At 42.2% G+C, this 22,521-nt stretch overlaps 1 protein-coding gene and 1 long non-coding RNA gene across 6 annotated transcripts in view; one reads left to right on the forward strand and one right to left on the reverse strand.

Annotated features, from left to right (window-relative positions):
- The window catches only part of LOC141372672 (uncharacterized), a 204,651-nt gene extending 198,944 nt beyond the window's left edge, over nt 1-5,707 (forward strand). Inside the window, exon 3 of the long non-coding RNA XR_012378076.1 lies at nt 5,610-5,707. This is a non-coding gene — a long non-coding RNA (uncharacterized lncRNA). The remainder of the gene's footprint in view (nt 1-5,609) is intronic.
- Nucleotides 27-22,521, reverse strand: part of MFAP3L (microfibril associated protein 3 like) — a 39,880-nt gene continuing 17,385 nt past the window's right edge. The window contains exons 1-3 of one of the 5 annotated variants that reach the window (XM_073892493.1): nt 18,793-18,939; nt 17,773-18,198; nt 27-5,845 (exon numbers count right to left, since the gene is read on the reverse strand). In XM_073892493.1, coding sequence (XP_073748594.1) covers nt 4,914-5,845; nt 17,773-18,067 — 1,227 coding nt within the window. In that variant the 5' untranslated portion in view covers nt 18,068-18,198; nt 18,793-18,939 and the 3' untranslated portion in view covers nt 27-4,913. Of the gene's footprint in view, nt 5,846-16,174; nt 16,195-17,706; nt 18,199-18,792; nt 18,940-22,521 lie in introns of those variants that run through there. The other 4 variants (XM_025874457.2, XM_073892495.1, XM_073892496.1 and 1 more) reach the window with 4 other exon arrangements.

The raw sequence follows: 22,521 nt of genomic DNA on the forward strand, positions 1-22,521 counted from the left end.
GTGGGACATGACACATAATCCACATACCTGCGCAAATCCTTTATTAAAGCAACAATCAAAATACAGGATGGAGCACATGGTTTTTTGTTTTGCTACTATAACATCAACTTAAAAGTCATTTGTTTATATCTTTAAATTATTTTTTAAAAGTGAGCATTTATAGCTCACAAAATCAACAGTTTGAAATTTCTGCCCAGATAAAGTTTTTCATCTTATTTTCCAATTTTAACAAAGGACATCCAGAACTAGAGATATAGCAAGCCAAACATAAGTACAAGCAAGCATCTTCTTCGACCCTAATTCACTGTAAGCAGCTCTGTGGTATCTGACAGATACATTTGAAGGCTTTTATTACTGGTTAAATAAAATCAATTTATGCCAGAATATTCTTAGAACTATTTGTTTTCTATTTGTACATTCCCTAACACCTTCATTTTTGATTGCGGTATTCTAAGTATTAGTCCCCTTAAAATTGGTATCTCTAAAAAAATCTCGAAGATCATTATCATCCTCAGATGATACTTTCTTGTATAGCAGACACACACTCAGTCCTTTGGAAAACATATTAAGCAATTCTGTTTTGATTTTCCCCCCACCATTGGTTTGTTTAATCCAAACTTGATTAATCACTGTAGAAACCCTAAAAAAGTCATTAGGAAAATGAACTTTGTTATCTACTGAGGGAGTTTTAAATGAATAAGTGAATGTCAAAATGACTAGTGTCTTGAAGGTATCAGGTGCTCAAAATATGCGTGCGAATATACAATGAGATTTGGTTGGTTGAAAGAGTACCAGTAAATTGGTTTAAAAAGCAAGAACAGAAACAGGGATTATAATCTTAAGGGAATGCCAACCTCTCTGTGAAGATAGGTACAGAATAGTAACTGAACTGTGCCGAGTATAAAATAGAGTATCGAAAGATAAGTTAAATGTCCCATTTTCTTCCCAAATGAAACACTGAGAGGAAGTCCCCTGTTAACAGAACCACAGGGGCTGCCATTAAAGGAGTTTTAGCACTGACAGAACACTGTATTTCAACCTGTGACTAAGAGGTGTCTGATTTGCCTTTCTAAAACCGCATCTCCAGTGGCTGGGATGGGCGTTTTTATAGTTAAGCTGATTTGTGTTGGCTGCACTACACCGAGAGGGTGCCTGCTCACAACATGCAAATACTCTTTGTGCCTTACGTTTTCTTTGTGTGCTAAAGAGCTGAGCAGATCCTAGATCACCGATAAATAACAATCTAAGTATTAGATTTCAAACATCATCAGTCCATTAAATAATTTACATAACCATAGTTCAATGCAGTCTTTTCGTCAAATTGCTTATCTCACCTTTGCCCTTCAAATGGAAACATAAACAACACAGACTTCTACAGTTAAAAATGAAACAAACAATAAAAAAGGTAAAGGAAGGAAGGAGATTCCAGAATCCGTTGTGTGGGATGTTGGGCCTTTTAGCCTTACTTTTGGAAAAAAAAAAAAAAAGGAATGCTCACAAGCGTCTGAGACAAATGGTTCCGGATGTAATGGCACAATAACGCTTGGGATGGGTGAGAACATTCAGATATTTTTAGAGCAATTTCTATACGTTATATGTCACATTTGGTTCCTAGAGATTTTAGTCAAGTATTAGTATTTCTTTTTGCCGAGTATGATATATAAAAAGATGAGAACAGTAGATGTGCCCTAAAGATATGAAAATATAATATATAAAACAAAACCATTATAAATTACATAGATTTTCAGTATAAAATTTTTTTTCCCCATTTAGAATAAATACCATCCAAGTTTACAGGTCATCAAAGTGAATTAAATATGCACACATATCTGAATCATTTTCAGAATTTCAAGGAAAAAAGTTGTTAGAGATATGACTCAGAAACCAGAAGCTGTTTGATATTGAGAATGACTACATAAGACCCAAAGGACATGGCTTGGGATTTAGTGTTAAGCTTTGCAGACTGCCCAAATGAGCCTGATGTGCATGCATTCACACGAGCACACACACCTATAGCCATACTTCTATGCATTTCTATGAAGCTGAACAGTTTATCTTTGAAAAATCAGCTGAAAGTCCCGAGGTCTTTCTGCATTTTATATTCTAGAGGGAGAACGTTTCTCATTTCATAAAGAAGCTGTAAGATGGGATAGGAAGAGCACAGAATTTCAGGAAGGAGAAATCTCCATTGTAAGCCAACCTCCTTTTAGGTTGGCTATTATTATATCAAGAGCTTTTTGATGCCTCAGAAGGTAAAAGTTTGGAAAATCTATATAATAATCTCCCCAGTCTTAAGAAGCTAAAACCAATCTGGAACATTCTTTGGTCTATACATTTCTGCTCCTACTTCATAAAAAATTTGCTGATTTTACATTTTTAAATCCTAATCAATGTCTAGATAGAACTGATGTCTTCTCCTGTAACTTCCATGTGGAAATCTGCACATGGGTCTGGGTGGAATGAGAACTGAACAGAAGGAGCAAAGTTTACACAATATCACAAAAAGAGCTTAAATCTCTGTTATTGTTTTGGGCAAACAGATCCACACGAAGAATTTGCTGACCTCCACAGCAAGTGGACAATGTTTATATTCTGAGAGTTGGAGGTAAAGCTGTTCTGCAACCCAAATACATAAAATCCTAGCCCAGAGAGCCCATCGGGAGTCATGGTTACTCCTGACTGCTGGACTACTAGTTGCTTTCTGTGACAACTCAAGACACTTCTAACTAGATGCCAGCAGTTCCTTCCTGGCTAAGTGATGTCTGACCAAACTCCAGGTCTTGTCAGATTGCCTTCCACACGAGTTATCTATGAATGAAGAGGCCCAGCAGGCCACCCCTAAAGCCAAACCCACTGCCCTCAGGCTACAGAGCTAGACACATTCATCGTAAAATTGGAACCACAAAAGTAACCAATCTCCTGTATCCATTTTTGCTCCCAATGTTGTTTGTCTCTTGCAGTGGGGACCATGCCATCTTGGGAGATTACAAACTTTCTAGAAAGCAATAAATGTCTGAGCTAGAAGGGATCTTGTGACTCATCAGGCACAACCCCCATATTCTGCCGATGAAAAAGATGAAACCCTGGAGAGGGAAAAGGAGTTGTCCAAGGTCACTTATCCAGATAGTGACGGAGTGAAGACTACACATCTCGGTCTGCTCTCTCTCTTTACACCAACGTGGCCCGTATAACCTCCAATGTCATGACCCCATCTACTTGATGTGGCCACGACCCTTACGACAACTTTAAGGTTCTAAGTGAAAACGAAATACCACTCATTCTCAACCATGATTAAATTTCAACTACAGAAGTGGTCCTAATGATGTTTTGGGAGAGAAGATCCACAACTTGCTTAAAATGCTATGATTATTTGAAATTGATCCTCTTTGAGTAAGTCATGCAGCATAAACAATGTGAGCTGAACCCAGAGAGAAAAGTGACAATCTGTTAAGTAACTGGAAAGAGAGCAAGCATGATGATATTGGTTTGTTTCTGTGAGAGAGTGAGACCATTTAGATGGTACTCAGAGCCCATCTAGTCTGCCCCCTCTGACAGATAAGGAAACTGAGACCCAGACCTGCCCAAAGCCAGGCAGCTGGTTACTGGCACAGTCAGGTTAGGTGTTGGCCTTTGCACAGACTGACTTTTTCTTCTTTCCACAACATCATTCAGTCTCGTGTATAACTGCTTTCTTGTGAGACTAAAAAATAATTCCACAATCTGGCATGAAATTTGATGACACAGTTCCCTAGGTCTTTGTTCTAACCTTTCATTCTCCCCTTCAAGACCAACGAGTTAGCTCTGTGGTTACAAAAGTGGACCTGGTTACACGGCTTCACAGATCTCTCTTTTCTGCCCCAAATCCAGTGTTTGAGTCACCCAACAGCGTATGTCCCTGCAAGCCCTTCTGGGAAGCCAGTACTCTACAACCTGCAGGGATTCATTAGATGCCTCTGTCTTTGGAAGCAATACATTTTCCAGATAAAGAATCAGTTTCTGTTTGTAGGATGATGTTACTTAACCATAAAAAGAGCAGTTTTCACGGGTAATATGGGTATATTCAACCTTTTACAATCTCCCTCCATACTTCAGTTGAGCTCACCAAAAGGCTCTCAGAATTGGACAGGTAAACACATTTTTATTTGGCTATTAAAGTGCTATTCCTGGGCAAAGGTTTTTCTCAGTTTCACAACAGCAGCTTCATTGGAAACAAACAAACAAAAAGTAATGTATGAAAATAGGCTTGGGAAGTGACAAAAATAATGAGCCTAGTGACTACTCTGGAACGTTACAACTGACTTGTAGATATCAGCCCTGGCACTAGTGACTGATACCAAAGCCTCGGAGGTACATGTTCAAGGGGAAAATAAGGACAAAGGCTAGGAGGGCTGAAGTGGAGCGCGATTAGCATTACTATAACAGCAGCAGCTCCTCCATCTCAAAGGAACAGTGACAGGAAGAAAAACTGAGAAGAAAGTGCAACAAACCCATGTACGTGCATTTGCTATTGTAGCAGACCTATATATTTTTTTTTCTTAAGGAAAAGCAATGCAGTGTGCATTGGACAGGGCTCTTGACCTCAGAATATCTTACAGTAATATTCTCTTTGCCAAAAGGGCATCATCACCCATTAAGGTATTTGGCAGAGAAGAGCCTCTAAAATTCGTATCACGTGGACGCCTTCTGTCCAGTATTATCAATTCTGCACCCTGATGTTTCTCACATCCTTTCTACTGGGGAAATTCCAGTCACATAATAAACTGCACTCAGGTGTTTCCCCTTTGAAAACGGCATCACTCCTACCTAAGGGATGAGAGTCTCCTGGTAAGGCTTAGCGGCAAGTGCGTACTACATCTGCACTACAAGGAGCAGCCCCTGATTTTCTTGATATGCATAGCTTTTCATAGTTGATATTAGACATGGCTTTCATAAATAATGCAGGGGTTTCTGTCATGCCCCACTGCTGGCTCTGTAGTTTCCAGGTGAGCTGGTGGCAGGACTCTATCCAATACCTCAACAGGTGTTGGCTCTTCAGATGTTAGCTCTGTGGATGTCATATCTGTAGAAGGCTCTGCAGTTTCTGGGGAATGTTCAGCGGACGGTTCTGTCTCCTCTTCATCTTTGACTTCAAACTGTACACCCTCTGTGTCATTCACGTGATCTTTTTTGGACTGCGGGTGCACAGACACCTTGATGGCAATTTGCTGGGGCTGCTCGTGCAGCGATGAGGCGTCCGAGTCTGCGGTGGGCGAGTCACTTCTCTTCAGAGAGTTTGGGATCGTGTAAACCTCATCCCTGTCTGAGGCCTCCTGGCCTTCTGGAGTATGCCGCACAAAATTCTGCCCCTGCTCCTCCAGCCCAACCACTTCCATGATTTCCTCCATGATAGTCCTACAGTTCATAATGAGGGGAGGCAGAGGCACACTCCTGGCAAGCTCTTCAATATAGCGGGCAAACTCCATGGTTTTGAACTGGGTGACTTTGGCAAGCTCTAGAGTTTTGGCTGAGGTGATGATGGGGATCCGCTTGGCAATCTCAAATGCCTTTTGCAGCTTCTCTGCACCTTCTGTCCTAAAGAACTCATTGATGGCTTTCTCGGTCTTCTTCAGGTGGCTGCTCATCATGCACAGGCGGGTGATGTTGAGGATCATGACAATGGTGAAGGCCACAAGGCAGACGACCATGTAGTAGACGCCCATGTCTCCAGAGGTAAAGATGACTCTCAGGGTCACCGTGTTGTTCACAGTGCCATGGACGTTAGAAGCAACACATGTGTATTTGCCTCGGTCTGAAAAAGACACCTTGGTGATGTTCAGGAGGCCGCTGTCGTGCATCTGCCATTTTCCTGTTGGAAGGAAGAGTGGAGAATTCAACCAAGGACATATGGGTCCCATCAAAGTGTCTACAAACTCTCACGTTACTAAAAACATCTCTTACTACTACAACTACTGCTTCTGTTACTACAAATGATAATGACAATAGACATTTACTGTGTGCCAGACAGTGACACATACTAACTCATTTCATCTTCACAACAACTCTGTGATGTAGGTACTAATACCAGCTCCATTTCACAGGATGAAGAAACTAAGGCACAGTTAGCTTAGACCACCTTCCCAAGGTCACCAGTTTGGAATGAGTAGAACTAGTAGATGAACTCAAGCTCAAAAGATTATACCTTTAATCCCCAAACCGTACTATGGAATTCCACAGCCTTGCGAGAAATAGGAAAAATAAACCATCTGGAAAATCCTGTGCTCTTATTAAAGAATTCCGTAAATGTAGCATCTGGTTTTCTAACCTGCCTGTGAGCATGACTCTGTTGGATATATGTTCACTGGGGAGTTTAATGCTTCTCAGAATATAAAGTATTTTAGGATCAATGTAAAACCTGGAGTAAGTCAATTAAATTATAATTGTTTACCTGGATTTTTCATATTTGAGGTTGGAGTTATGCTTGTATGACCTCAGTTAATTAAAAAATAACATGTCATTTATTTTGAGAATTTACAAGGAATTGTTAATAGTACTTAAAAGTTACAAGCTAATAATGTGGACATTCAGAGGCTGGGCATGAATTACTATCAATTTGTTTTAGCCTTGCAAATAAATTACAGACCCATCAAGTTGAAAAGAAGCCTCACATGATGGAGAATGCCTGTTGGTAAGTGCAGTTTCCTTCTCTGGCCCGGAAAGGATCTAGTGTTGCTCTGGCAATGAGGTTCTGAATCAGGAGCAGCTCTTTAGTTGGAATTGATTCTTAGTCTGCCTGCGTACCCACACGTCAGAAGGCCCCTGGGAAACATGATATGGTGTTTGGCTTCTAGGTCTTGGGTCTGAGCCTTTCTGAAACCCTACTATCTCCCTATATTGTCCTACAGAGAAAGGAGGGTCCAGATCAGGCCCCTTGGAAGTTCTGAGGAGCAGGCAGGCAGATATTTCCCCATAAAAGCATTCCAGTTCCCTAAGCCAACTGGAGGAACCTCTCCTGAGAGATGGGATAATTTAACATGTAGTTTCCCTTTTCAGCATCTATTATTGACTTGTATTTTTTTGTTGTTGTTTCTTCCCCTTCTGACAGTGACTTTTCATTCTATTTAAAAGTCTGATATTTCTCAAAAGCAACAAGCAACATGTTCCCCTCCCCACCTCTTTTTTAAATTTGTGAGCACCTAAGTGATTATAGTCTCAAGGGACTATGAAAGGAGGCAACAGAGGGCCTTCTTTTTTCCAGCATCTTCTGCTCCAAGGAACATTCTTAAGAAAGCTAGATGGAGCAGCGAGGTGCCTTCTGGGGGCCTACAGTTTCTCCTCCACATTAGCCATGCTGGATCTGGCAGGACACCTCTCGTCGATGCTGTCCTATCCCTTTGCTTTCTGAAAGAACATCTGTGGAGAGTGGTTCCTGGTGTCCCTGAGTAACCCTTTTCTACCAATTCAGCCAGTGTATTTTCCCCAAGAGTAGAAAACACTGGTTTGGAAAATCTAGTGAATTTTCAATTTCTTGTGACTGTGTCTTAACAGACAAAGCTAAGCACCCAGTCTGTGAAACGGTGTCTCGTTCAGAGTGGGCTGGGGCAAGCCTTCCACCCCCTTCGTTCCCTCAACATGGATTTTGATACTTCAGCTGCGGATCTAGCCAAATATGGAAACAATCCGAGGCAAGGGAAATCATCCGTTGACTTTCTTAAAATTTACATGTTCATGAAAGTGGACGACAGCAGACATAGGAAAAAAGCTCTAGTTGATTGAAAGATTATGGATATGCAAGGTATTTGGTTCCAAAGAATTACAGACTATACTTGTAGTAGTTTCTCAATTTACCTTCTTTCTTTTGTTGGAAAATATAACAGAGAACAGGATGGAAGAGGGTGAGGTGAGGTTATTTGTATGGGGAATGGTTAGGGTCAAATTGTCACCTCCTAACCACCCATGGCCACTCTTTTATGGAGGAATTACCTCCAAAGTAGTCAGAACCTGGGTGTAGGAGAAGGAAAGCAGACAAGAACACTAAACTAAGAAGGCAGGCATCCAATGGTACTATAAACAGCTTTCTCCTCATACTTACTAAGAATTACAGTGATAACTGTATTCTAATTGTTATGGGTCACAAGCAGGTCTTTGGTAGCCAACACACACACACACACACACACACACACACACACACACACACGCTTCTAAAGACTACAGTGTCAGAAGAGCTAAGATACTAACCTCTAAAGTGATGTACATTTGTATCATTTTTTTTTAAAGGCTGATACTAAGACTATAGAGTTCCTCTCAGTCTCAGCTTGACCTTTGATTATTGGAAAATAAAGCTTTCTGCATGTTCTACTACCATTTGCAGCCCTGAAAACTAGGAAGATGGCACAAATTGCACTTTGAGGGTCCTCCCACATCTTTGGGCCCGGGCTCACGAAGAATCTCCACATGGAACCCAGCAGCTGGGATCATCCTGAGAACATTTTCTCTGCTGCACACTGCCATGCACCTCAGTCTATAAATACCTTGTCCTGAGACTCACTCTGGAAGGGTCCTGACTTTGGCTTTAACTTTAGTTAACAAAACAAAAATAACCCACAATGACTGTCACAGGAAACCATCAGGGCTATACATGGAGTGGGGATACAGTGCTGTTCTCGTGTATTTAAGACGGTAATTGAGTGGGAATGTCAAAGTTATGTGTTGAATTTTCATTAAGTTGCATCTCTTCAGCACAAATAAAAACCTAAAATGTCAGCAGCTGATGCCAAGTCGGTTCTACATGCAATGACTTTGGAGGAAAGAAAGAGGCGGATGTTTAACCATGACTTTCTGAATATATTACCAAAGATGATGTGCAAAATGTCTCTCTAGCACCCTTGCCAGTGGTTCACTTATTCAAGTGCTGCGCCTTGCTCAGATGGTGGCTCCTCCCTCGGAAAGCCCGTCCCCCACCTCCTCTGGTCCGGCTGTGGTCCTGTAAGGGGACCCTCACCTGAAGGCTTCATGCTAAAATACTGCCACATGCAGTAGGAGAAGGGCTGCTAGAGTCTGCTCTGCTGGAGACCAGAGTTTGCCCAGGAATCTGTCACAGTCTCCCCAAGAAACTCCAGGCACAAGAACCACACATGAAAATCTGCCACGTGCGAACAGAAGTAGTGTGATGACAATCTCTCCTTTGCAAAGAGAAAAGCTGACAGATGTTATTTCTTAGCTGTACTGCAGTGTGTATATTATACGGCACACACACACAAAAAAGCTGACATTTTTAGAAGGGCAGTGATCTTTTTTTAATCTTGTTCACGCATTTAGTCAACAAATATTATTGAGTAAATTGCGTTCGCGCCACGTTCCACGCTAGACTATGCAAATACAGAGACGAGTAAGACAAGATCCCCGACTGAGAAAACCATCCAGCCCAAGGAGGGCACAGACTGCTACAAACAACTATGGATCACTTGGCAAAGGCGCTGGCCCAGGGCAGTGGGACGGAGCACCAGCTTCTTAGTGAGGCATGGGGCACCAGGCCAGGGTGAGGGCGGGCTGGAGGGTGCAGGCAGGAAGGGGCTGCTGGGAGCCTACAGGTAAAAGGGGGAAGCCAGACAGTGCTGCTCCAGCCGACAAACCAACAAACAGTGTCTAACACCAAGAGAAGGGCTAGGGTGGAGACAGGGCTGAGAGGAATGCAGGGTCAGAATGTTAAAGAGCTTCGTATTTATCCTGTGGGAGAACAGGAACCCCTCACCCTGCAGGACTTCCCCCTGACAAGCCAGCCTTATTTCATTTCTTAGAGCTGCCACAGGACCTTCCCACATGCTTCCTCTCTGCCTGGAAAGCTCTCCTCCCTCCTCACTCCAAGCCCTTAAACTCACACATTCTTAGCCCAGTTTAGATACCACCTCATGTCTCATCGTGCTCCCTGAGAAGGCCTTCTCTGACCCCCAATTAAACCAGTGCAGAAAATCATTAAGTCCAGAAGCAGATGCCAGGAAGCATGGGAATTTTAAAAAATAAGGAAGATATTTCAAATCAGAGGGAAAGAATATTGGGATAATTGACTATTCATTTAAAAGAAAATAAAGTTACACCCCTATTTTATGTGATACATAAACATAAATTCCAAGTATTCTGAAGATCTATAAAAGTATAAAATTAATAGAGGATATAAAAACATTTTTACAAACTGGGGCTAGGAAGGCCTTTTTAAGCATTTCAAGAATCCCAGAAACTGTAAAGGAAAACAGTGATGGATCAGATTTCTCTGAAATTAAAGTTTTTACACTACAAAATATATCATACTAAGTAAAATTAAAAGCAAATGACAGAGTGGAAGAAAACTCTGTTTGAATATTTGACAATGCTGAATAAGTATAAAACATAAAGAACTCCTATAAATCAAAATAACCCAAAAGAAAAAAATGGGAAAAGGTATGAACAGGTAGGTCACAGAAAAAAGAAATACAAATAGTGTCTCACTATAAAAATCACTAATGATTACATTACAATGGAATTCAAAGAGATTAAAGTAATTTTTTAAAAGGTAACTTTTTAAGCTTTCAGAGTGCCAGGAAAAGCGGGGAGGCACAGATTAGACGGGATGCTGAGAGAATGGGGAAAGGGATGCTCAGACACACTGCAGGTGGGAGCTGGGCTGGTAAAACCTTTGGGAGGTTGATACGGAGACATCTGTCAAAAATTCAGAATGAACGTAATCTATGACCCACTTTTAGATTTCCTGGAACTCTTCAAATCAGACAAGCCTAAATTGACTGGAAAAATATTAATGAATGTAAGAAAATCAAGGTAACAACAACAACAAAAATTTCCTTTTCAAGATAGTTTTTCTCTGAGGAACATAGTTCCAGAGCTTTCCTCCCCTGCCAACATTCCCTGGGAGAAGCCATAACTTCGGTCCCAACCCAGGAAGGTGGCTGACCTGGTGCCACTGTGCTCACTGTGGGGCACAAAAACATGCCAGGGGAAGTCGCTCTAGAAAGTACAATGTCATGTCACTACGACAGTGTCAGGTAGACTGTCCAGTAATGAGAGAAGCAGATCAATGGCATCGTATGGCTATGGTCAAACCTATAGGAGTTACTGTGGCTCAGTGTCTAGCCACTGGATGGCACCAGGTCAGAGCTATGGCTCATGCAACTTCTGACCACATTATTGCTGTAGAGAAATAAGCAGCATCCATATACCTTCTGGAACTAAAGAACCACAAAGAAAGTGAGAGCACAACCTACAAAGATACTGTTTAATTACAGTTTCCTTCAAAGACCATGTCCACTACAATCCTAAATTTCTTCAACTTTTCCTGAGGATCATGGAGCATTAGACATTAACAATTATGCCCAAATACTAAGCTCTTAGAATTTCCCCCAAATTACTTATTCGACGATAAGGATTTCTTTTTCTTTGGTGGTATCTTTCTGTGAATGTGGAAACAAGCTGATGTACGGTTTGTCTGTCTCCCCAATCAGTGGTATGAAAAGATTAAAGCTCTCTTCACAATCCCATTTAGATACGGAGGCTCTCAAGCCTTACATGCCCATGCTTTTTAAAGAGGAGGGTTCAACTGGCCAAAGTAAGTAGGTTACTTTCTTGAGACCAACTTTAAACATTTTTATGTGGTAAGAGTTCCAAGAAATGTTCATGCAAACATAAATGGAGTACAAGGCTCACTCAAATAAGTAACACGTTGAATCGACACTCTTTATAAGACCGAAATGCACGTGTGGGTAGGTGCCTAAAACATGTGGCACTTCTTGTCCAATATGTGAAATATAGACCGCTGAAGAGAAAGGATCCACACCTTTTTACAAAACATAATTGAAAACAAATTTAGCACTGCATGGCTGCACCTGTTGCAGGGCTTCTGCAGTAGGTGACAGCTCCTTGAAGCCACGGCAAAGACTGGTTATAAACACTGTAGGCTGCGAGGGCTCTTGTGTGTGCCCACCCACCCCACCCCCCCGCCAATCCTCCCAAGAGACCTCTTCAGAGTATACCAGGGCAGCTCTAACAAGCTATTTCCTACATCATGTGGAGCAAAGGTGGCCCGGGATAATACGGGCTTAGCTCAGCTTTGAGCGCAGGAAGGTGGGGGTGGAAGGCTATTCTGTTCAGAGCCTGCAGTTTCGCTCTGCTTAAAGGTATAAATAATATCTGAAGAGGACCTACTGTCTTTTCATTTCCCGGCAAAGGAAACATCTGACCCTCTAGCTTAATTTGATCTGGTGATCTTCATTTGTTTTAAAAAAGTGCCAAACGTGTAATTCCACGGAGGCTAGCAACAGTCTTTTCTGAGAAGAGCTGCAGGTGGTTTTCCGAAACAAGAGCACCCTACACTGGGTTCATATAAATAACTTCCATTTGGGGAATCTCAGCTGTCATCCTTATCTGAGATGGATCCGGAAGGGTCTTTTCACAGCTAAGACAAGCGCTCTGAACTCATCTCCCACACAAAGCACAGCTCATTAAAGAAAAACTATCAATGGTGGTTGTTAGGTTGGCCCTTGATATGGCTCAGTGAACCAAAATAAATTAAACCACTTTTGAGGGAAAATACATAATGGGTTCAAACAACTGACCTGAAGATCTACTTTGGAATGATCCTTTAGTTGGCTGATCTAACCCAAAGAAGCTTCTTTGGGTTAGATCAGGGTTTCTCAACTTTGACACGACTGACATTTTGTGCCCAATAATTCTTTGTAGGGGTCTATCCTGTGCATTATAGGACACTTAGCAGCATTCCTTCCTTCTGCCCACCAGATGCCAGTAGCATCATCTCCCCCTTTCCCTCCTCCCCCAAGTTATGACAACTGAAAAATATCTCCAGATTTTGCCAAATGGCCTTGGGTGGAAAACAGGTCCCCGCTGAGAACCACTGGGTTAGGCAAATGTAAAGTTTATCTTGTGCATCATTCGCTTAGTAATCTGCACATCTACTGCCTTCTCAGAGATAGAAGCGTTATTGGCTATCAATGGGCCCATTGTACCCAAGAGTGATGTTGGGGCAAGGGGAGGCCTCTGATGGAGGAGAGGGTTTCAAACCTATCATAGCAGTCATGACATTGTTTTGAAATTTCCAATAACTTTTAAGGGACATACAATTTTTTTTATATCAATTACGTGTTTAAGGCTGAGAAACTGAGCTAGAGGATAAGAAATCACCCAGAAAATTATTTCCTGTTTTTTCAAAAAACACACTGGATTATGAAACAGAGATGTAAGTACTTGGATTCTATGCCTGTGACAACACAGGGCAGTATTACCAATGACAGTGACAGCAGGTGCCCTTTACGGACAGCTTGGTGTGCTCCAGATAACTATCCGAAACATTTCATACACAATAGTTTATTCAAGCCTCTTGGCCCCACCTGCTAGTAAAAAAGGATGGTCTCTATTTTACAGATACAAAAAACTGTGGCTCAGGGAAGTTGAAGCACTTGCTCAAAGAAAGGCTCTTTGTGATGCTTCTGAATTTCCCACCATATATTTGTAATCGCATCAATCTTGTTTTAGGCCTTTGAGAAGCTGATTTTTCATCTCAGATATTTAATCTACCAAAACAAGAATTCAGCAATCACATTTCCAGAAGTTAATGCACTACTTCGTGCCAATCTTAGAGGCAAAGGATAATTTACCTTGAAGGTGGGGATGGATCTCCTTCTATCTACATGTAGTAGGGAGGTCAGACGCTTTGGTCTGCAAACTGGGCTGGCACAGCGTCTAGTCCCTTGCAGAGTAGTTAATAAGCATTTCACAGTCTACTCAAAAAATTTGAAAAGTTGGGGCGCCTGGGTGGCTCAGTCGTTAAGCGTCCGCCTTCGGCTCAGGTCATGATCCCAGGGTCCTGGGATTGAGCCCCGCATTGGGCTCCCTGCTCGGCGGGGAGTCTGCTTCTCCCTCTCCCACTCCCCCTGCTTGTATTCCCTCTCTTGCTCCTTCTCTCTGTCAAATAAATAAATAAAATCTTTAAAAAAAATTTGAAAAGTGGAGATACAATGGAGTGACGTGAAGTAAATGCAAAATTTATAACCATGAATTCCAGTTGTGACAACTGTGAACTCTGTGCAGTTCAGCTCAGTTTACTCTGTGCAGGTTTACTTTCAAAGCTCGTTCTATCGTTCTTAATTATTTTTGGTGAAAGAATGCGGCAAGGGATGGAGAACAAGCCCACGGGAAAGTCTCAAACCTAACTTGAAGGAAGACTTTCAAACGTAATCGCTAACAAGCCAGACATGTTTACCAAGGCCAAGGCCAGCTGAGTTTCTTGAAATGCTTGTCATTTGTCATCTGATAAAGGTGCTAATAATGTGCATTTCCATGGCTTAAAGTTGGAGCAAGAAGGCATGGCACAAATACACTGGGTAATTCGTACCTGAAATAACTGGGACTTCTTTCATAATACCTGCTGACAACTATCTATTTCTAACTCACCTCTAGCAGAAGGAAAATGGAAAACAGTGCAGTGTGTGGCCATTTGTGGTTATGCATGGTACTCGAATTCTGAGTTATTTCTGTAATGTGGTTGGTGGACCACCCCCAACATGTCCTTCGGTGAACTACCAAAAAAAAAAAGAAAAGAAAGAAAAGAAAGTCCTCCTCCAGAAAGAGATTCCACATTAGCCTCTCCTGATCCTGCGGACTCCAAGTAACAAGCACCAGGGAGGCAAGGCAAAGCAGCTGCCGCTCCGGCCAGTGACAGGAGACAGTCCCATTCTTTCTAGGACTGGCAGCGAGCTCACTTCTTCAGCGTAACCAAGAAATGAAACTGTTCCTTTCCACACTAATGGTGGTGTGCTCCTGGATTCTGATGACGTGCGTGTGCGTGTGCATGCTCACGCATGCCATGTGCACACATCCTAACACTGTGACTGTGATGTGGGTGATCACCATGCACTTTCCATCCTGGAAGGCTTCTCTCCTTCGCCCCGTCTGGGTTAGATGCTCTTCAGTGGTTTTTGCATACCAAGGCCTAGAGGGTGAGCAGATGCTGGTCAGGCAGAAAGGGAAAATACACACTTGGTTGGCCACACTCTGGTTGTGTAATATCCTCTCTATTCACCTGGTTCCTCATCTGTAGGCATGGGGATTAGTAACATCTACCCGTCATGCTTACTGTAAGGATTAGAAATAATATCTGAAACTTGGTACAGGGGGCTTAATCAATGGTGGGGATTGTTAATGAAAATTGCTTTAATTTTGTTAGTTTGGTTTTCACAGTAGTCTATTGTATCTAAGTAATGTTCTGGGATATTAGCATCATTTTTCATACTATATTCAATTACCTTTTTGTTGCGTTATAAATGAAACACTGCTCCATTTAAACTCCTAGACTATCAGCCTGAAAACTGAAATTTTTGTCCATGGTTATAATATGGGCATTTTCCCCATCAGAAAGGAAGAGTTAAAGACTTATGGGTCCTCTAATAGGACATTTGAGCACTAAAATTCTAGTATTTCATGATGAGGAGTCTTATTTCTGCTATTTCTTACGTCTTGCTTGGTTGTTCGGTGCAGTGTTTTGTGTATTACCCTGTGTTACTTATGTTCGGATGTTACTATTATTATGCATCGTAACACAAAAGCTGAGCTGGAACATCAAGTACTAGTATCATGAGTTCTTTTAAAAATCGGCAGTGCATCTTCCTTATGAGGTTTAAAAACAGCTAACTGGCTTATCAGCCTGACTGCTGGCTGCACCATGATGGAGCACTGGCTTCTGATGAAGCAGGTGTCTGCAGCAAAGGCTTTCGGTGGCTCCCCCTGCTTCCAGGGTCCGGGGACAGGCTGCTACTATAGTGTCATCTGAACACCCTCAGAACAAAGGGAAATTGAGCCGTGTGGGGCTTCGCTCTAGTCCAGCCTCCCAGGATACAGACAGAGAAGGCAAGATGCAGCGTATGCTTGCTGGACTGAGTTAATAGCGATAAGGACCTTTTCAACGGATGCAACACGTGATCTCTCTGAAGGAGAAAGGTACCACCTCAGGAATGCACTCAGAATGTTGTGCCTGAAATTCAGGCCCCAGTACTGTCCGGTTCCCACAGTTTTCTTCCTCTCTAGGACTCAGGGGTTCAGTGCCCCAGTCCCAGCTCCTGGGCACGAGACATAACCTGGGCTTCAGTGTCCACGTGAAAGGTAGATTCAGGTCTGGAGTCCTTGCTCCCCTTACTTCAGTTACCTTGTTATTCCTCGCAGTGGCCCAGCCTGCGGAGAGATCTGATGAGGTACAGGAACTTGAGAGTGTATATGTTAGCACGGTTACTGCCCTCCTGCACAAGTGTGATATCACTTCCTTTTGCCTGGGAGTCTGGGAGGAAGGAATGGGAGGAATGGAAACCAGCTGTAGGCTAAGGGGTGGTGGTGTCTCATCTTCTCAGCGTCAGTAGTGAAGGTTCTAGTCACAGCCACTTAATAACAGTAGGACCTTGGGAAAACGTGTGTAAAAAAGGGATTTGGGTTACACTGTCTCTAAGTCCCATCCAATTTAAAAATTCTATGGCCCCATAATTTTACTTGGTGAGGAAAGAGTTCTGCTCTCCTAAGTTAAATCTACAGACACACACGTGATATGTAACACACAGTATTTTCATTAAGGGAAGAAACTTTGTCATACTGTACATCCTTGAATGGCTAACCAAAAGCAGTGTAATGAGAGCACTACATGGAAACCCCACATCCCAGGGAGCTGGACTGCTAGCGGCCTCAACCGTGAGGAACACAGCTGGGAACCGGAAGTATGTAATTGCAAGAAAACTCCATTCACTCAGCTCCTGAGGAGACATAAGGCATTAGCGTCTACTCTTTTTCAGAGTACAGAAGATGAAATGAGGGAAAGAGATTAAAAATGTAGGTTTTCTTGGAGCAGAAACGCTCTGGGGATTACTCATTGGTCAAAGGGCTGTGGGATGGGAAGTACAATATGAATGAAAGGTGATAGAAACTAATAAGCCGCTACTTTAGGAACAATGGTCTTTTTACTCCCCTACTTCACACAGTGAATGCTTCAGAAAGCATGGTAACTCCTTCAGGTCAATTAGAGCAGGGTTGGGTTTTTAGACAAGTACCTCTCCCATCTAAAACAAGAAATGTACTGATTCACAATGACCCAACCAATCCTCTTTTTGGCTGGAGGCTTTCCTGAAGCAAGCTTGGTGCTTAAGTAGGTGATTCACACTTTTTGGCCAGAAATACACTCATTAAAAAACAAACATTCCCCTAGTGCCACATGTTATTTCTTGCTCTTGAATCCTCCCTCCCTCTTGGCCTCAGCTGCGACAATCTAGAAACTTCAGCCAGGTCTTCAGGAACACAGAGCCATCTCTAGTAGGTGCCTGACAACCTTGCACAGAGACTTCTTTTAAGAAGTGTGGTCCTTAAATCCACGGCCAATGAATTAACCATTTAACCACAAACAACTGCTATATTGTTAACTGGAGCCAGCTCCCCTGAAACAAAACTCCCTTATAAATGGAACGTACACTAATGGAAAACCCACTTTACATTCGTCCCTGTAACATTTTGTATGCATTATACTACAAAATTCCAAGAGGCCTTTTAAGAGACTTTTATGTTTGCCCTTTGTCTTCGGAGTCGAAGAGTGAAAACTATGAATTAATTACTGCTTCGAATCCTTAAAGATACATATTTCTCTCTCTTGCCTTAGCAAAGACAGAATAAGATCTTTAAGTGACTTGAATAAGAGCAACTAACATTCTCAGTGTGGCTTCCAGAGTCTGTGTTTGTATTTTTGACATTGGACACGACCTGGAGGCCTACCTCCTCCTCGCTCCTTCTCCGCGTCTTCTTTCAGCAGCTTGCCGATGGAGTTATACCACTTGAACTGTGGATCAGGGATGCCATAAACACTACAATTAATCAAGGCACTGTTCCCTTCCTTGACTATGATATGGTCAGTTCTGGCAATGATTACAGGCACAGAGCCCAAGACCACGCCTGTGCCATTTAAAGTGCTATTAGTCACACTCTTAGCAGTCGCCAGAGTGGATACTAGGATTAAAAAGGGCACAGTAGGCAGAAAGCACACAGGTAGATGGTTCTTCAGTCGATCCATCTTCTTTGCTTGCTCTATAAGGCAATAGAGATGGTTTGCCAATGGAATCTTCTATCGGACAACAGGCTGTTTAGAGCAGGCCATGGGACAAACCTGTCCTGGATCCATAGAGCTGGTTCTTGATTAAGAACCTATTAAAAAGAAAAAGATCCACACACACATAAATATTAGCATTCATACTTTAGCAATATTATTTATAAAATGTTAGAAACCCAGCTAAAATACACACCTATATAATTTTTGAACACACAAACTAGATGTTCAGAACGTTAAATTACATTTTTCACAGAAATCATAACATTACGATTTTGTTATTTTTGCTGTTGAGACATATAGCTTAGTAGGAACCAATATATACTCTGTATGTTAAATTTACATCACGTGACTTCAGAGAGTTCTAAAGCCAACTCAGGCTTCCTTCATTTAGCAGGGTAAGGTCTCCTCCCTGTCCCCTGTTGCTATTGCAGGTGACCTGACTGTTCACCTGGGGCCCTTCTTCACCTCTTCTCCTTCCTTCCAGTTGATTTCAGTGGTCACAGCTTGGGTGCTGCCAGCATTTGGAAGCGCTCCAGCACAATCAGTCTGGCATTCTCCTCACTCCCCATTACGGCTTCTAGATATGCCTTCCCCCGGTTTCCGGCAACTGCCCATGCTCCTTTGAGCTTCATACCATCTAGCTCTCTCGGCTCCATGTAATTGTTATCTATCAACTCGTGATCACTCACTGAATTCCCTGGTTTCAGTCTTCATCTGTCTCCTGGAGGCAAGGGGACATCAGTATGAATGGGGTGACCCTGTGGTGGTTGTGCTTATGTCCAAAGATCTAACCTTCACCTACATCTCTAATCCTCCATTTCATCCATGAACCCCGTAGCCCCACCCTGCACCTTTCCTCTCTCCACATTCTCAATTCCGAACTGCCAAGTAGTTCTGAAGTTCTACCATCTTTAACTGCACCTGACCATTCTTCCAGATCCCTTACTCCCCTCACTGAACTTTCTAGCCCTTCTGTTTTCCTCAGTCTCTATCTCTGCCCCCCACCAGACCTGCATGCTCCACTTTTGCCTCAGTCTAGACCCAATGACGTGGACCACAGTCCCTGATATCCTCACCCCCTGTCCTTCTGCCACAACTACTCTGCCAGTATACAACTGTGATCAAGCCGATCACTTGTCATCCTGGTGCCTGCACCCAGGAGGCTGGAGCACCTACTGGAGAGAATATACAACATGTCATTACTGCCAAACTAAAGGAACCATCTCACCCTAGCCAGGCCCTCGGTGACATCTGGTGATCTGTGTATCAGTGCTGAGTTCGTTCAGTAGCCTTTTCCCAAAGATGCCTATAGACACCTTAAGGTTTTGAATCAAGCACCTTTAGCCCAGTGGTATCCTTACCTTTCTCAAACGACTGCTTTCTCCTACTAGGTTGTGTAGGCATGAATTCCTACTTTCCCACCTTTTGGAAAGAATCCTCTGCGTCTTATCCTAGCTCCCTCCCCCACGCCTGCCACTCACTCCTCAAACGACTGCATTCTGTATTTGGCCTGCTCTTTACTGAAACAGCTCTTGCTCAAGTCACCAGTCACTCTGAGTTGCCAAGTTTTCAGTCTTTCTCTTGCCAGATTTCTGTGGCAAGTGCCACTATAGTGAGCAAAGTTGCTTCCCTGGCTTCCACACTCTGCTCCTCCTAACTGCTCTCATTATTCTTTACTGGTTCCTCTTCTTCTTTCCAGCCCTTACAAGGCAGTTAAACCCTAGAGTTTCATCACTGGCCCTCTTCTCTTTTTACCCTCAGCTCTTATTAAAGTTCCATTTCCATGCCTTTCTTTAATAACTCTCAAATCCATGTCCTCAGTCCTGACTCCTTCCTGAATTTCTGACTGGTATTACCAACTGTCCAGTAAACAGCTTTAGGAGGATGTTTTGCAGGTAACTCAAAATTAACATCCCAAGCCAAACTCATCTGCTAACTATGCTACATTTCCTGCATCCCTTTCTGTCAGTTCAGGGCACCATCATTAGCTCAGGTATGCATGGATAGAATCCTCGATTCCACTATGACTCTTGGCCCCTCAGAATGTACGTGGCTACAGGATGCTGATTCCATCTCTTGATAAATATCGCTTGGATTGTTCCACCCCTTATGTCCTCTGAGTGAGCCTCAGCTTAGCCTCCCTATCTTTTCCTTACCAGAAATGGTGGGGTCGCCTTCTATATCATCTGCCTGCCTTCAGTCAGTCTTACCCCAGGTCCCAATCCAATCCCATTAACCCAATAACCATTCTGCCACACAAATTCTACGGTGCCATTTCTTTACTTAGCAACCTTCAGTGTTTCTGCACTGTCTATGTTATAGAATCGGAATTCCTTACCCTTTTTATTACTTTATTATATTAATTTTTTAATAATTACTGAACATCAACTATTAGGCGGACATTATTGTAGGTCTTAGAGATCGAAGAGTAGACAAGACAGATCTTTCCTGTTATGTGGATATTATATTCTCATGGGGAAAAACAGACAATAAATAAATACCATGTAAATAAGAATTTCAGCTAATGATGCGTGCTTCGGAAAACACACAATGATGTACTCAAATACTGAGTTAGGCAATCAGGGAGAACTTCACTGAGGAGGTGGGAACTTCACCAAGGAGGTGGCCCCTGAGGTGCAGCCTCTTTAGGAATCAGCCACACCTAGATCTGGGAGAAAAGCGTTCCAGGAAGAACAACAAAAGCAAGCAGAGAGGAGTGGACAGCTCCAGATCACCTAGGACTTTGTAGGACAGAGTAAAGGAGTTTGGATTTACCTAACGTTCACTGGAAAATTTTAAGCAAAGGAGTGACAGGATATGATGTTTTAAAATCAACCTTACTGTTGATTTTAATATACAAATATTATATTTGCATTTGTTTATTATTTAATATATATTTAATATATTTAATATATTAATAATGTATATTATATAAATATATAATATATATTTAATAAATATATTTGTATTTGTATATTATTAATATACAAAATATACAACTTTGTATAATTTACAAACAATAAAATGAGCCCATTTTAGGTATACATCTTAGTGGGCCTTGACAGATGTATGTAACTACGAAACTACCACAATAAACAAAATATGGAATGTTTCCATTATCACCAAAAGCTCCCTTGTGCCCCATGTTTTTACTGATCCATTCCAGTATTTGCTGTGTGTATATGTATGGATGAGGTAAGGACTGAGGTCCATTTCTCCCCCATATGGATATCCAGTTGTTTCAGCACCATTTCTAAAAAAAAAAAAAGACTATCATTTCTTCCATGGATTATCTTGCCTTCTTGTCAAAAACAGTGAGTCTACTTCTAAACTCCATTCTGTTCCACTAATGTTTACGTCTATCCTTGGGCCTGTACCACACTAACCGTTCTGTCTGCCTCATTCCTCTTGGCATCTGTAGTGTCTGAAGTTGTCCCCAACAGTAAGTTATTGAATAAATGAATCTCTCTCCAAAGGCAGAAATAATTATTCCAATTCTGTAGACAATGAAACTGAAGAGGTAAATAAATCAGGGGTAGTAAATTAGCTTCAGAGCATACACTTCTTCAGTGGGAAAGACGAAGAGTTTTCTTAGTGCTGTAGACTTCCATACTCCCCCGTGGACTCGAGGGCCTTCCTGCCCCAGGAAGGCCAACACATTTTTCCACCAGCAGGAATCATGGTCTAAGGGAGATAGCGCAGGCTTCAACAGCATGACACATACCCTGTTATGAGTTTGTAAATGTTTTTTTTTTTTAAAGATTTTATTTATTTATTTGAGAGAGAGAGAATGAGAGATAGAGAGCACGAGAGGGAAGAGGGTCAGAGGGAGAAGCAGACTCCTCGCTGAGCAGGGAGCCCGATGCGGGACTCAATCCCGGGACTCCAGGATCATGACCTGAGCCGAAGGCAGTCGCTTAACCAACTGAGCCACCCAGGCGCCTGAGTTTGTAAATGTTTTCTTTACTTGGCTAACTTGTGGTTTCCTTTGAACAGGGAAGTTGTAAAGCTGACCTATTCGCTACAGAATGGTCGTTAAGAGCATGGCCTCAGGTTGTAGGTAGACTGGGCCAGAACCTGGGATCTAACCACCCTCATTGACTATGTGTTTCTGGCCAAGAACTCACCAAGTACAGGACAATTACAAGGATTCATGATCAAATGTACATAACGTACTTACATAACCCTCAGCTTGATAAACAAGAACTGCCAGCCTAATGTATAAAGTATCCTTTGTTGAAATTACGCTTCTCAAGTTGATTTTTATTATAGCATTTAAAAGACCTATCTTCTTTTTGGTTTTGTTTAAGACTTTTTTTTTTAAAAAGATTTTATTTATTTATTTATTTATTTGAGAGAGAATGAGAGAGAGAGAGAGCATGAGAGGGGGTAGGGTCAGAGGGAGAAGCAGACTCCCT

The sequence above is a fragment of the Callorhinus ursinus genome, unplaced genomic scaffold (assembly GCF_003265705.2).
Source record: "Callorhinus ursinus isolate GAN/ISIS: 27379988/994484 unplaced genomic scaffold, GSC_fseal_2.0 scaffold4, whole genome shotgun sequence".
Taxonomy (NCBI): Eukaryota; Metazoa; Chordata; class Mammalia; order Carnivora; family Otariidae; genus Callorhinus; species Callorhinus ursinus.